Consider the following 13,905-nt stretch of genomic DNA (forward strand, 5'->3'; position numbering starts at 1 on the left):
GGGGGGGGTCAGTATTCAAAACATATACAGAACTTATACAACACAATACCCAAAAACCAAATACTCCAATTAAAAAACTGACAGAAGACATGAACATACATTTCTCCAAAGAAGACATGCAGATGGCCAACACAGACATGAAAAGATGCTCATCATCACTTGTCATCAGGGAAATACAAATCAAAACTACAATGAAGTATCACCTCACACCTGTCAGAATGGCTAAAGTCAACAACACATGTAACAACAGGTATTGGCGAGGATGTGGAGAAAGGGGAACCCTCTTACACTGTTGGTGGGAATAAAAACTGGTGCAGCCACTATGGAAAATAATATGGAGGTTCCTCAAAAGTTTAAAATAGAACTACCTTATGATTGAGGAATCGCATTACTGGCTATTTACCCAAAGAATACAAAATCACTAGTTCAAAGGGATACCCACACCTCTGTTTACAGTAGCACTATTTACAATAGACAAGATACGGAAGCAGCCCACGCTGTGTACATTATCAACGAATGGATAAAGATGTGAGACACACACACACACACACACACACACACACACACACACAGAGGAATATTATTCAGCTACAAAAAATAATGAAATCTTGCCATTTGCAATAACATGGATAGAGCTAGAAAGTATAAGGCTAAGTGAAATAACTCAGAGAAAGGCAAATACCAAAGGATTTCACTCCTGTGTGGAATTTAAGAAACAAAACAAATGAGCAAAGGGGAAAAAGAGAGTGAGCAAGAGAGACAAACTAAGAAACAGACTCTTAACTACACAGAACAAAGAGATGGTTACCAGAGGGGAAGGGGTGTTGGGTGGATGGGTTAAATAGGTGGTGGGGATTAAGGAGTATACTTGTCATGATGAACAGAGGATAATGTATGGAATTGCTGAATTACTACAATTACTACATAGTACACCAGAAACTAATATAATACTGTATGTTAACTATAACTAAAGTAAAAACTTAAAAAAAAATGTGGTATATATACCCAATGGAATATTATTCAGCCATAAAAAGAATAAAATCTTCCCATTTGCAGTGACAGGGATGGAGCTAGAAAGTATACTGCTAAACAAAGACAGAAAAAGACAAATACCATATGACACCACTCATATGTGGAATTTAAAAAACTAAATGAGTAAAGGGGAAATAAAGAGAGAGAAGACAAATCAAGAAACAGATTTTTAATTAGAGAGAACAAACGGATGGTTACCAGAGGGGAGGCCAGTGGAGAGATGGGTGAATTAGGTGATGGGGACTAAGGAGTGCACTTGTGATGAGCACGGGGTGATGTACTAAGTGGCTGAATCACTACACTGTACACCTGAAACTAATATAACACTGTATGTTAAAAAAAAAACAACAACAACCAACTTGCCTCATATGATCCATGTACCAATTCATTTCTCCAACCCTCAGTTTTTTCATCAGCAAAATGAGGAAATTAGGCTTCTACAGGCCTTCCTGAATTTAAGAATGTATAATTCAGTACTGTGTCTACATGAGGGATGGAGAAGAGGAGAAATACACTGAGAGGAACTAAAACAAAACTTGCCTACATCCTAAATCATTCCACTTGAACCCATTAAAACACATACATATCACTTAGGGGAAAAAAAGTGAAATGTTATAAAAGTGCTATAAATACTGAGGAAAAGGCATGGGTCAGGAGATCTAGGGTCTAGTCCTAAGTCTCCCACTGAAGGAACTGCCACTTAGGACCAGGCACTAGATTTCAAAATAATAAAAGCTACTCTTCACTGAGTATCCACTGTGTGTCAGACATACTCTTAGGGCTTCATATATAATAATTCACATATATATTACTTCTCCTGATAACTGGGATAATAATCCCTATTTTACAGATGAGAAAATGGAAGCTCAGAGACCTGCCTGGATTATTATAGCTACCATCTTGAACAAATAAGTGACATAAGTGAGAAACCCTCTATACCAAGTTGTACAGACTTTTCTCTGGCAAGCACACAGAGTACCCGTTAGACAGTACTGCTCAAATTTTAATTCAGAATTAAATTCAGGAGATGTGTGATAGGATTCTGGATATTAGAATACACAATTCTAGGGAGGATGATGGGCAAGAAAAGGAAAGCTGACATTTATCGAGTCCCTGCAATGTGCTGGGTACTTTAAATATCTGATTTCATCAGCTCCATCAGACCTGTCAAGATTAACTGTCTCCATTCATGAGATAAGAAAACTGAGGCTCAGAAGGGTCAAGGTCACTGAGCTAGCAGTTAAGTAGGACAGGTGCATTATTTCCAGACTGCCTTGGTGGCTGTCCCCTTTTAGGTTGTTACTTCATTCTTTATTCCTTCTACAGTGAGAGAAGAAGGTACAGTGAAAAAGAATAGGTGAACCTGGACTTGATTTCCTGTACCACCACTCACTAGTTGTGTGGTTTTGGCAAATCACTTAAAATTCTGTGAGCCTAAGTTTCCTCATCTGTAAAATAAAAATAGTAAGACCCTGTATTCCCATCAAGCAGGGTTATAATGAGGCTCACACAGTATCTGAGGAAATAGTTCACAGAATGTTAGGTAACATGTATCACCATATTTACTATTTGTAATATCACCATCATCATCATCTTTCCTGGAGTAAGACGACAATACAAACAAAGCTTTGAGTTACTTTGTTAGAAAACTTTCGAAATGATTAGGAGAGGACTTAAAATACTTTTCAGTAAACTTCTAAGGTACCTGCAAGAATTCAAAGTATTTGTTAGGGGTCATGTTTTCATCTGCATATCTTACAGGGAGCCATGCAAGATGATCTCTTGTAGGAAGGAAATGAGAAGGGGTAGAATTAGAAAGTGATTATCCAGCACCCTTACCAGATCTCTTGACCAGCAGCTCTTTTGTTGGAACCTTTACTACTCCAAGCAGATAATCTCTGAATGACTGAATACTGGTTATATCACTGGCTATCAAATCAAACAAAAAAGAGAAATTATTTAGTGCTTTACTGACCAAAGGCTAAATATTTCAGCATGTATTTTCTAGGAAGAGCTATAATATTCAAAACAGAGCCCCTTTTAATTCTGATTGTGGTTAGTCATTTGGTGCTCACCTGACTTGGTATCTTCATGATAAACAGCAAAAGTGACCTCTGCAAATTCCAACAGTTCTGCCAGGAAACAGGCCTCTCCACTGCAGTGCTGAGTCACCAAGTTGCATGGAAACTCAATGTGATGGGAGAACTCAGGGCAGAAGGAACAGGCTATGGGGCGGGTTCGGCGCTGTTCTCCCTTGGGTAGGAAGGAGAGATGAGTGGTGACAAAGGCATTGACCCCGACTGTGGCACTGAACTGTAGAGCGGGTTCCTGCTCGGCCAGAGCCCTGTAAAGGAAGAAGGATGGGAATGAGATGGTAGTATCAAAAGTCAGCTGGATTGCCTAGAAAACATCTGCACTATTTTCATGAGGCTACCAGGAACACTAACTGACCCTGTATTTCCTATCTAGGCTTTGGGCAGAGCCATAATGTGCTTTCTTAGTAATCATTTAGATCATAGTGTATGTGTATGGGATGGGGGAAGACAACATTCACATGTTTATCAGAGTGATACTCCAAGAACACTCCTTTGTACTGTCAATGACCTTCAGCCAAAGACTACCAGGGAGCAATGGTAGTTGAACAAGTTGGTTTAATTGTTCATTATGATGAGAAAGAATATATACCAAGGGAAATTATGGGGAATTTTAGTAAAAAGCTATCAGAAAGGACTTATATAGCACTCAACTCATTTGTGGATTTGGAGGTTGTTCAAGGAAGTGGGGCTTTGCTCTCTGTATTGCTGTTCTAATGAATCTTTTTTTTTTTTAAAGATTTTATTTATTTATTTGACAGAGAAAGAGAGATCACAAGTAGGCAGAGAGGCAGAGAGAGGGGGAAGCAGGCTCCCTGCTGAACAGAGAGCCCGATGTGGGGCTCGATCCCAGGACCCTGAGATCATGACCTGAGCTGAAGGCAGAGGCTTAACCCACTGAGCCACCCAGGCGCCCCTGTTCTAATGAATCTTACCTAGGAAGGAAGGAAGACTAGAATAAGGCTAAGGCTGTAACTGGTAAAGCAGCAGCAGTAACTCATTTTGGCCAAGATGGGGGGATGTTAGGTATTTTGTGATTCATAATGACCTTGTTTTGGTTTGTATCTAGACAAGATTACAGAGTAACTTTATTTTTTTCTGTCTTCAATGTGATTGCAAAGCAGCCTTATCTGATGTTGCTGTTCTGTGAGATTGTTTATGCTCAGCATGAAAACGCCAAGCAAAGCTACAAGTGTCAGATCAGTTTCCAGATGTCTCTGGGGCTGTTTTTCTCAGTAGAGATGTACCACAACACACAGACAGAACCTATCCACCTTTAACCGATACACGTAAAAAGTCATCAAGTCTTTCATGTGTGGGTATAGTATGAGACAAACTCCCTCATCCCAACTTCCCCAAGGTTATAAAACTGACATTGAGGCAAAGGTCACCTCTTTTTATACACTTTTTTTTTTTTTTTTTAAGTAAGCTCCACATCCAATGTGGGGCTTGAACTCATGACCCTGTGATCAAGAGTCTCATGTTCTACCAACTGGGCCAACCAGGCATCCCAAAGAGGTCACCTCTTTTTGAAGCATTTCCTGATAGCCACAAAGCATTCAGAGGGGTTCCTTCTTTATTGTTCTTGATATGCATTTTTAGAGGATAGTAATCTGGAGTTACATAGATCTGGGTTTTAATCTTGGCTCTATCATTTAATTAAATGTGTGATCTTGGACAAGTTATTCAAACTCTTCCAAGTTTCATTGTCTTCTTTACTAAAATGAGGATAGCATAAGGATACAACAAATACTAAAGGTTTATGCATAGTTATATGTGTACTGCATTTTCATTTCTAATGAAATTAACCTAAAATGATCATTAAAGTAGACTGGTATATGTCTATACAACAGCATACTCAGAAATGTATATTGTGCATAGGAAAAATGAGGGAAATAAATCAAATGCTAGTAGTGGCTAAAAAAACAAGGATAAAATGTTCAAGTAGTGTCATAAAAATTATATAATATATACAAAGCAGAGTACCTGCCTATGGGTCATGAAAGGACTCTTAATATAGGAAACTCTCAGAGATGGCAGTGATAGCAAAGAAAGTTTGGGCCCAAAGCCGGTCTGAATTTATTCATTCGGTAATTATTTCCCAAGCATCAGCTCTGTGTGTCATGCACTGGGCTCAGAGCTAGATACATATAGTAGTGAAATAACTATAATTTCTTACTCTTGTGGAATTTAGTAAGTATTGCAGGGCCTCTGCTGTCAAATAAATGACTGTCTATATCTAGACTATGATTTCTCTTCCTTTGATCCAATTATCTTTTTGCTAGTACTTCACCAGCAAATCAGTGAACCCATGTATGTTCACGAATTTTCTACTCATTCTCAGGTAAAGATGAGGTTAGTTAAAAGACTCTCATGAATAAGAAAGAAGGGATCTGTTTACACAGACATTGAAAATGTATTTTCAGGAAGACCACTGGCACTTAAGATGAGGGTTGGCGTTTCTCTCTTTTTTAAAGATTTATTTATTTATTTGAGAGAGATGGAGAGTGTGTTCAGGCAGGGGATGGGGGAGGGGGAAAGAATCTCAAGCAAACTCACGCTGAGCAGGGAGCCAGATGCAGCGCTTGATCTCAAGACCCTTACTTAAATCATGACCTGAGTTGAAATCAAGAGTCAGATGCTTAACTGACTGAGCCACCCAGGCGCCCTGAGGGCTGGTGTCTCTTGGTAAGAGAAGGCTGACTTCAGAGGATCTGCTATCTGGATACCAAGAATTCCTATCTTCAATAAGATGCAAAGTAAAACTTATTTCTGATTTTACTATATTTTGCTGGCTAAGAAGGGTAATGTTAATTATCTATACAAATGGAACTAATCACTTGTATAGTAATAATTTATAAAATGACTTCATATTTATATTATATAAGTATGTATATTTATATATTATATTATATATTATATATTTATAATATGTAATATAATTATAATTATATTTATATACAATATATATTTATATAATTATAATTATATAATTATATTTATATACAATATATATTTATATAATTATAATTATATAATTATATTTATATTATATAATATAAATATGTATATTTGTGTATATATATATACATTATAATTCTTATACTGATCCTTATAAAATCAGGAGAGGTGTTCATAATTTTCATTTTTTGGATGAAAAAACTTAGACACAGAGAAGTAAAGAAACTAGCCCGAGATCACATACAGCTAGTGGAAAATGGGACTAGAAGGCAAGGAGTCCAATTTCTAGTGCAATTCTGTTTCCATTATACCCTGTCTGTATATGTTTATACATAGTCTGTAAGACTGCCCCAAACTATAAATAGAATATAGTGTTAGAACTGCCCTTGGCTTCTTACCCTTCCTTCTTGAAACAGTAACACAGACCAAAAGGGCTTACAACAAACTGCCTGCCACCCGATCTGACTTTTTTTATGATCCCGAGAGAGGGACTACTGAGCTTATCTAGGAGAGAGCTACTGAGTATCTAAGCTCCAAGTCCTTCTCTGCCAATTAAATTGTGGTTAATTTGCAAATTCTGACCCCGGCTGGGTCTTACACAGAACAGGTACTCCCTGGACACAAGTTTCATGCCTCCATGCATTGCACATGTTCTTCCCTGTGAACAGAATAGTTTTCTCTTGGGCATTTTGGTAACTCCCACTCTTCTTTCAAGACTGAGATTAAGAAGGGCTCTGAATGCCAAGTTGAGCAGGTTAGAGCTTCTCCTGAACCAGTAGTCCCTAGAGTGTGTATAACCTAGGGGGTTTATATATAAGATAAACTACATGGGCATAGGAAAAAAACATTAAAAGGTCTATATTTGTTATCTCACATGTTTAAGTTTTGTATATGTTTGTGTATGTTATTTTGTTTTGTGTATGTTATTATATATTTTATAATGTATTTATACATGAAGTATATAAGTATGTAATTTTTATATAAAAATATATTTTATAACATATTTATATATGAAATATATAAGTATATGAAGATGATTTATACACAAAAAGTATAGAGTTATTTAGAGTGTATGCTAAACTTTTTGTTAATAGGAATGGACGATTAAAATTAGACCACTGCTACTGACAATGGGAAAACCATCAAAAGTTTTAATGTGAGGGAATGACATGATTTAAAAACTGCCCTGGTATCACGTACACCAAAATGAACATTCCAGCAATCACTGCAGTGATTGCTTAACAGTCATTCCAGCAATCACCGGAAGTCCATTTGGAGATTTGGTGATGAAAAATATTAACCAGGCTGAACATTTTACCAGCTGCTTGAGTGTCAGATCTCACATGGCAGTAATTCAATTCGTTTTTTACAGACTAAAGTTAAAGTGATCTGTGATCTGACTCTAAAGTTATAACAAGGGAAAAAATTATGGAACACTTACCTACTTTTTTCTTGAACTTGTGTCCAAAGTGAACTAGTCTATGGTAGAAGCTTGACTTAGTTCTCTTTCTTACTAGCACTTGTTATGTGCTAGAATTATGCTATGTGGTGGCAGGGGGCAGAGAGGAGTTCAGACAGTGACTAGAGGAACTTACAGCCTAGTGGGGGAAACTCATGTATGCAAATCCCTGAAACTGAGTAATATGGACTTATAACCAAGGTGCTAAAAGACAGGACAGGGGCACCTGAGTGGCTCAGTTGGTCGGTTGTCTGCCTTTGGCCCAGGTCATGATTCCAGGGTCCTGGGATTGAGCCCCACACTGGACTCCCTGCTCAGCAAGGAGCCTGCTTCTCTCTCTCCCTCTGCTACTCCCCCTACTTGTGCTCTCTCTCAAATAAATAAATACATAAATAAATACATAAATAAAATCCTTCAAAAGAAACAAAAGACAAAGGACAAAGTGCCACTTCTGTCTACATGTAGGAAGAAATAAGGGAAGGCTGCAAAAAAGCTACAAGTCAAAAGAAAACAGGAGTTTGTTTAGTGGACAAAAGGAAGAACATTCAAGGTAGAGGGAAGTATGAACAAAGGCCTAAAGGAGATAAGAGAAGGCCATGCTGCGATGCCTGGGTGGCTCACTCGGTTAAGCATCTGCCTTCAGCTCAGGTCATGATCCCGGGGTCCTGGGATCAAGTCGTGCACTGGGCTCCTTGCTCAGTGGGGACCCAGCTTCTCCCTTTGCCCCTGCCTGCAGCTCCCCCTGCTTGTGCTCTCTCTCTCTCAATCTTTGACAAATAAATTTAAGTAAAAATCCTAAAAAAAAAAAAAAAAAGAGAGAGAGAGAGGGCCATTCTCTTCATATAAAGCAACAGTGCCCTAGGCAGAAAAAAACCAGCAAGACAGATTCCCTGAGCGGAAAATGAGCTTGGCGTGTTCAGAAGCAATAAGGCCAGGGGCCGGAGTACAGTAAGCAGAGCGGAGATGAGCAGAAGATAAAGTCATAAAGATAATAAGGAGCCAGGTCATGTGGGGTCTCATAGCCATTTTTCGTCGTCTTTTACTTTGAATGAGATGAAAAAGTCACTGATGGGTTTTAAGCAGAGGTGTGTCAAGGTCTGACTTAAATTTTCATAGGGTCACTGGTTTCTGTGTTGAGAATAGACTGAAGGGGAACAAGCTAGAAAAATGGGAGGTGGTAATCACAGACTGAATATGGGATTACAGAAGAGTTGCGATGATTGGTCCTGGCTTGGTTTGAGGGTATAGGGTATGCCTGTGTAAATGAGTGGTTAAGTAGAATAGAGGATAAGATTAAGGTACAAAGTTGCTAATAACAGTTGAAGTAATAAAGTTTATAAGTGGTTTACTCATGTATACTCTTACACGCTTTCTTAAGAGAAAAAGAAAAATAAAGCTGTGCTTAATAAACTGAAAGTTGTATACAAGGAAGATTTGCATATCTGAGTCTCATATGCTGTGTGGACTGCAGTGGAAAAAGATGAGGACTGCTCTTCCAAGGTGGACTTACTTGGCTGCTGCTTGCAGGCCACAGGCTCTGATAACCTGGACTGAGATAGAGACAGCTCGGGCAGCAAGAACTCCCTCTGCTGTCCTGGGAGTACGCCTGTACCTTAGTCCCACATCCAGTAAACCTAATGAGGACAAAAGGAAAAAAGATAAAAAGGTTAGTTGGGAGAGTATCTGTTCTACCAAACCCCAAGTCCTGGTTAGAAAGAAGAGGATAAACACCCTAATGAACAATAAGGGGCATTAGCAGTGAGACAAAATGTCCATGGCCAGAATTACTTTATATTATTGTGTAAGGGCCTATTCAGCCAGAGTGGCCCCACACCCGTTGAACTGCCATTTTGTTGTAAAACTTAAATTGACTCTGCCTACCCCCCCCCCCCCAGGGGAACTTACTTAAAAACAAGTCTGGGAAACCAGTCCCAGGTAACAAAGCCCAAATACAACAGTGGGTCAGGCCAGGTGGCGACATCCAATCAGTGGGGGGGCACATACTGTCTCCCTAGTTACCAAGGAGTATGGGCCCCGCTCTTTGGGCACCTTTTGGGCGCCAATTCTGACCAAGGTGATAGGCTGGTTCAAATGTCTACTAGGGTAAATTGTAATTCAATTGATCACCTAGCATGACTGTGCAGCTTTCTCTGTGTGTTACAATTTCATTGGCCACCTGTGCGTGGCCAGGTCCAACCACATGGCCTTTGCTCTATAAAAGCTAGTCTGTGAAACAGAGAGGGGTCGCCCTCTCTGTAAGGGGTGACCCTGACCGGTCTGTTTGACCGTCGGTTTGATTCTTGATACTTGGCGTGAAATAAAGCTTTGCTTGACCTTCGCTTTGTATCAGTCTCGCTCCTTTAATCACGGACCCATTACTGGGGGACCCAACATTGGGTACCCAACAATTGTATGCCAGGACTAATAAAAGCAGAACAAAAGTTACTATTTTTACTCTGCATCCAAGAAACTATGTCAGAGGCAGAACTTAATTTCAGATTTTTTAAAACTTCCAATTATTTTTTTTTAAGATTTTTAAAATTTATTCATTTGAGAGAGAGAGAGAGAGAGAGAATGAGCAGGGTGGGGGGAATGGTGAGGGAGAGGGAAAAACAAACTCCCCACTGAGCAGGGAGCTGATGCGGGGCTTGATCCCAGGACCCCGGGATCATGACCTGAGCCAAAGGCAGATGCTTAATGCCTAAGCCACCCAGGCGCCCTTCTTTTTTAAACTTTTATTTTTTTTTTAAAGATTTTATTTATTTATTTGACAGAGCTCACAAGTAGGCAGAGGCAGGCAGAGAGATAGAGGGGCAAGCAGGTTCCCTGCTGAGCAGAGAGCCCGATGCAGGGCTCGATCCCACTACCCTGGGACTATGACCCGAGCCAAAGGCAGAGGCTTTTAACCCACTGAGCCACCCAGGTGCCCCCTTTTTTAAACTTTTCTAAAAGGTTTTCACACTTATACTTCTATCACCCTTCTACCACTACCACCTGAAACACCCTTTATATGCCATCCTTTTATAAAAATTCTACCTTCCTATTATCACATTTCAGAGAAAGCGTTAAGAAACAACAGAACAAGCTGATCAGTGACAGGAGGAACAACTCAACCTTTATCGTGGCAAAAAACCCCTTCTGCTTTGGCAGATAGTCTCCAGCAAGTAAGTACATTAACTTGATTTAGGAGGCCAGTTCTAGTTATCTGATGACATACCTGGAGGGTAGGTCAGCTTACTGAAACAATTAGGATGTAATTCAAAACTCCAAATTCTAATGAATCCCTTTCAACTTTAAATCCTAACCTCTTCCTCCCTTACAGTGAATTCCCTGGTCATGCTACCTGTATCCCACCAATCCCGTATCTGCTCGTTACCCTGGAAGAATAATTCTCTGAGTACACCTACATAACATGTAGGATTTATGCTGTGAGGCTTCTTAAATGCTTGCTGAAGTTAAAGGTGAAATGAGACAAGCAACATTTATGCAGACAGTCCATGGAAATATGAATTTTATAAAATTAGACAAAATTTACATGCAATAAACTCATATGTTCATTTTTCTAAGAGAAGGTAGATCATAGTTTTCATCAGATTCTTAAAAGGGTAAGTCTCTCAAAATATGAAGAGTCACTGTTTACAGAGAAAAGGGATATTTATGTATACTGATTTCGAAAGGGAGAGACAAAGCAGTCTTCAATTACCTGATGACTGGTTCCTCAATTCTTTCCTGTTCTCAAGCCTGGGGGTTAAAGGGAGATTAAAGGTCTGTATCCCCACATCCTCACGATGCTGCATGGTTATCATGGCACAGATCCTTGATAATGGCAAGGTTCCTTTGGCAACCACCTGTTCTCTCACGTTAGGATAATAGTATCTGTAAGCCGCAAAAGCATAAGCTGTCAGTAGGAAGAATCACATGGATAAATGATTCAATTTGCTCAAGGGATCAGTTTTTGGTATCAAGTTATCTTTGGAGCCTGGCTGTTCTGTATTGGTAGTAGACAGTTATAGTCATGTCTGGCTGGATTTATTGCCTGTCATGTGGAGAAGGAACTCCATAAATTATATGCTGTGTTCAGAACAAACCCCAGCTTCCTACAAACTGTTATCTGTTTGGTTATCTGCATCTGACTTGGACTTCTGGGAGTAGTCACTTTTGAGAGCATTCATCCTGTAGCAGCAAAAGTGGTTCTAAGTGGAGCAGTCCCAATTTTTTTCTGTGGCTTGAGGCCTAAGTCCCTCAAATTTAAAGGATCTCTTAGTACCTACTCTATTTCCTTCTCTTGTCAAAATATTTCATCCTTATATCAGTTTTAAATCAAACCTAAATTCACCTGTTTTTAGGAAAAGTTTCTGGCAAATGAATCGTACTCTTCCCTCCTTCTGCCCTGGATGCTCTGTCTTCTTTTATATCTACATACCCTTTGTCATTTTTGTTGGTTTCTTGGGAGTAGGGATGCAAAGGAGGTTGAGCATCTACATTCCAGTCAAGTCTGTGACACGAGTGGATTTATATTTTACGAAGGCTACTCTTTGGGTGGTGGGAAGAAAGGATTATAAGAATAAGTTTAGAAGCGGGGAGACCAGTCAGGAGGCCATCAGCAATTTAGGCATGATATGATGAGGGAATCAAAAAAGGCAGTAAACAGAAAACAGGTGACCGAATACTTAAGAGCAATAGGAGGTAAAACTGATAGAACTTCACTTCCAAATGTTACACGTGGTTAAAAGCATGAGATATAACTGCTCCCAAGAGCCTAATAATTCAGATTTCAGTAAAATCTGGAGAAGAGTCACTCACTAACAAGTCAGATGATATAAAGTAGGGTAGAAGGGATTGCTTAGCTTCCTTACATTTCAACCTAAGCTGTCAAGGGAAGCATGATCTATGATTGCGTACTTCCTTTCTAGGTACAAAACTGGTTTCACATTATACCTGCACCAGATTTCAAACTGGACTCCACCACCAGGAACAAGCCCCTGTGCAGAGAAGGCACTCAGTAGAAGCCTTTGCACTGGAACGTCACTTGGCAACAGCAGAGAGTGATGGTGTTCACTATTAAAGATGGGATCTGGGACACAGAGTGTGGTTGCAGATCTGAAAGGCTTCAAAGAGATTCCTTTGGAAAAGAAAAGCAACTCAGAATAATCCAACATAACATTTAGTGTTTTACATGCTGTAAGACAGTATGTTAATATCCAGTATTATTCCATTTTATCCTCACTATACTCCTGTGAGGAAAACAAAGCAACTATTATTACTTCTACTTAACAGACAGAATATGGACATATTGAGGTTCCATAGTGAATCCAAAGGCCTTAGAGGTAGTAGGTCATGGACCTGGAACCAAAACCTTTATCTTCTATGTTACTTCTATCAAGGTCCATTTCCCTAGTAGCTATGGTCCCCAAAGGTTCCATGATAATACAGAAGAAAGAGATCCTTTTGTTGCTGGACAATATCTAAGGGCTGCAATTCCTACACATTCTTGTCAATACCTGTTAGCCCTATTCTTTGTTTTAGTTTTTTGGTTTTTAAATTATTGCCATCTTGGTGAAAAGAAGTGGTATCTTGTGGTGCTTTTGGTTTTCATTGCCAAATGGCTAATGATGCTGAGTATCTTTTCATGTGCTTATTGGCCCTTGTACATCTTAGGAGAAATGTCTATTCAGATCTTCTGAGTATTTTTAAATCAGATTGTTTTTTATTATTATTTGTAAGGTTTTTTAAAAAATATATTCTGGATCCAAGTCCCTTATTTGAACCCCCAAATCAATACTGGCAGCGCTTTTGCAGTTATTTGTGGACGTGCTGGGAATGGCAAAACATCTGAGTCACCTGACTTGATCATTCCCAGCTGAGCTTGAACAAAGTGACACTCCGATTTCTTGTTTCAGCTCTCAGGGATGATCAGATGACGGAGACGGCAGAGGCTAGTGTGATGTAGTGCGAGAATATCTGGCTCTGGGGCTAGCTGAATGGGGTCTGAATGTGAACCTTGTTATTATCACTGGGGCAGCTTCAGTCACTTAACATTTCTGAACCTTGTTCTTGCTTTCAAAAAATAAAGTAAAATCTACTAGAATAAATTATTTTAGGATTTATAATTATGATCTATGTGAGATATATATGTACATATTTCCCCTAAGAGCAGTGGTTCGGTATTCTCTAATTCAGTATCCCTGACATTGCTATGTTATGTAGAATTAACTATTGTGAGTAATGAGAATCAATTGTATGTGTACAGGTTAAGAGTGAGTAGGCATGTAAATGAAATAAGATGGGGCAAAATATAAGTAATTTGTGGATCTAGGAGAAGGGTATATAGAAGTTCTTTGTACCATTTTTGTTCAATTT

The 13,905-nt window shown here is 39.2% G+C and overlaps 1 protein-coding gene across 5 annotated transcripts in view; it reads right to left on the reverse strand.

Annotated features, from left to right (window-relative positions):
* Nucleotides 1-13,905, reverse strand: part of LOC111159580 (C2 calcium dependent domain containing 3) — a 153,319-nt gene that overhangs the window by 65,924 nt on the left and 73,490 nt on the right. For all 5 annotated transcript variants that reach the window (XM_022522112.1, XM_022522115.1, XM_022522111.1 and 2 more), the window contains exons 18-22: nucleotides 12,484-12,667; nucleotides 11,249-11,421; nucleotides 9,056-9,179; nucleotides 3,108-3,376; nucleotides 2,872-2,961 (exon numbers count right to left, since the gene is read on the reverse strand). In XM_022522112.1, coding sequence (XP_022377820.1) covers nucleotides 2,872-2,961; nucleotides 3,108-3,376; nucleotides 9,056-9,179; nucleotides 11,249-11,421; nucleotides 12,484-12,667 — 840 coding nt within the window. The remainder of the gene's footprint in view (nucleotides 1-2,871; nucleotides 2,962-3,107; nucleotides 3,377-9,055; nucleotides 9,180-11,248; nucleotides 11,422-12,483; nucleotides 12,668-13,905) is intronic.

This window comes from Enhydra lutris, unplaced genomic scaffold, assembly GCF_002288905.1.
Source record: "Enhydra lutris kenyoni isolate GAN:26980312 unplaced genomic scaffold, ASM228890v2 scaffoldscaffold68, whole genome shotgun sequence".
In the NCBI taxonomy this organism is placed as follows: Eukaryota; Metazoa; Chordata; class Mammalia; order Carnivora; family Mustelidae; genus Enhydra; species Enhydra lutris.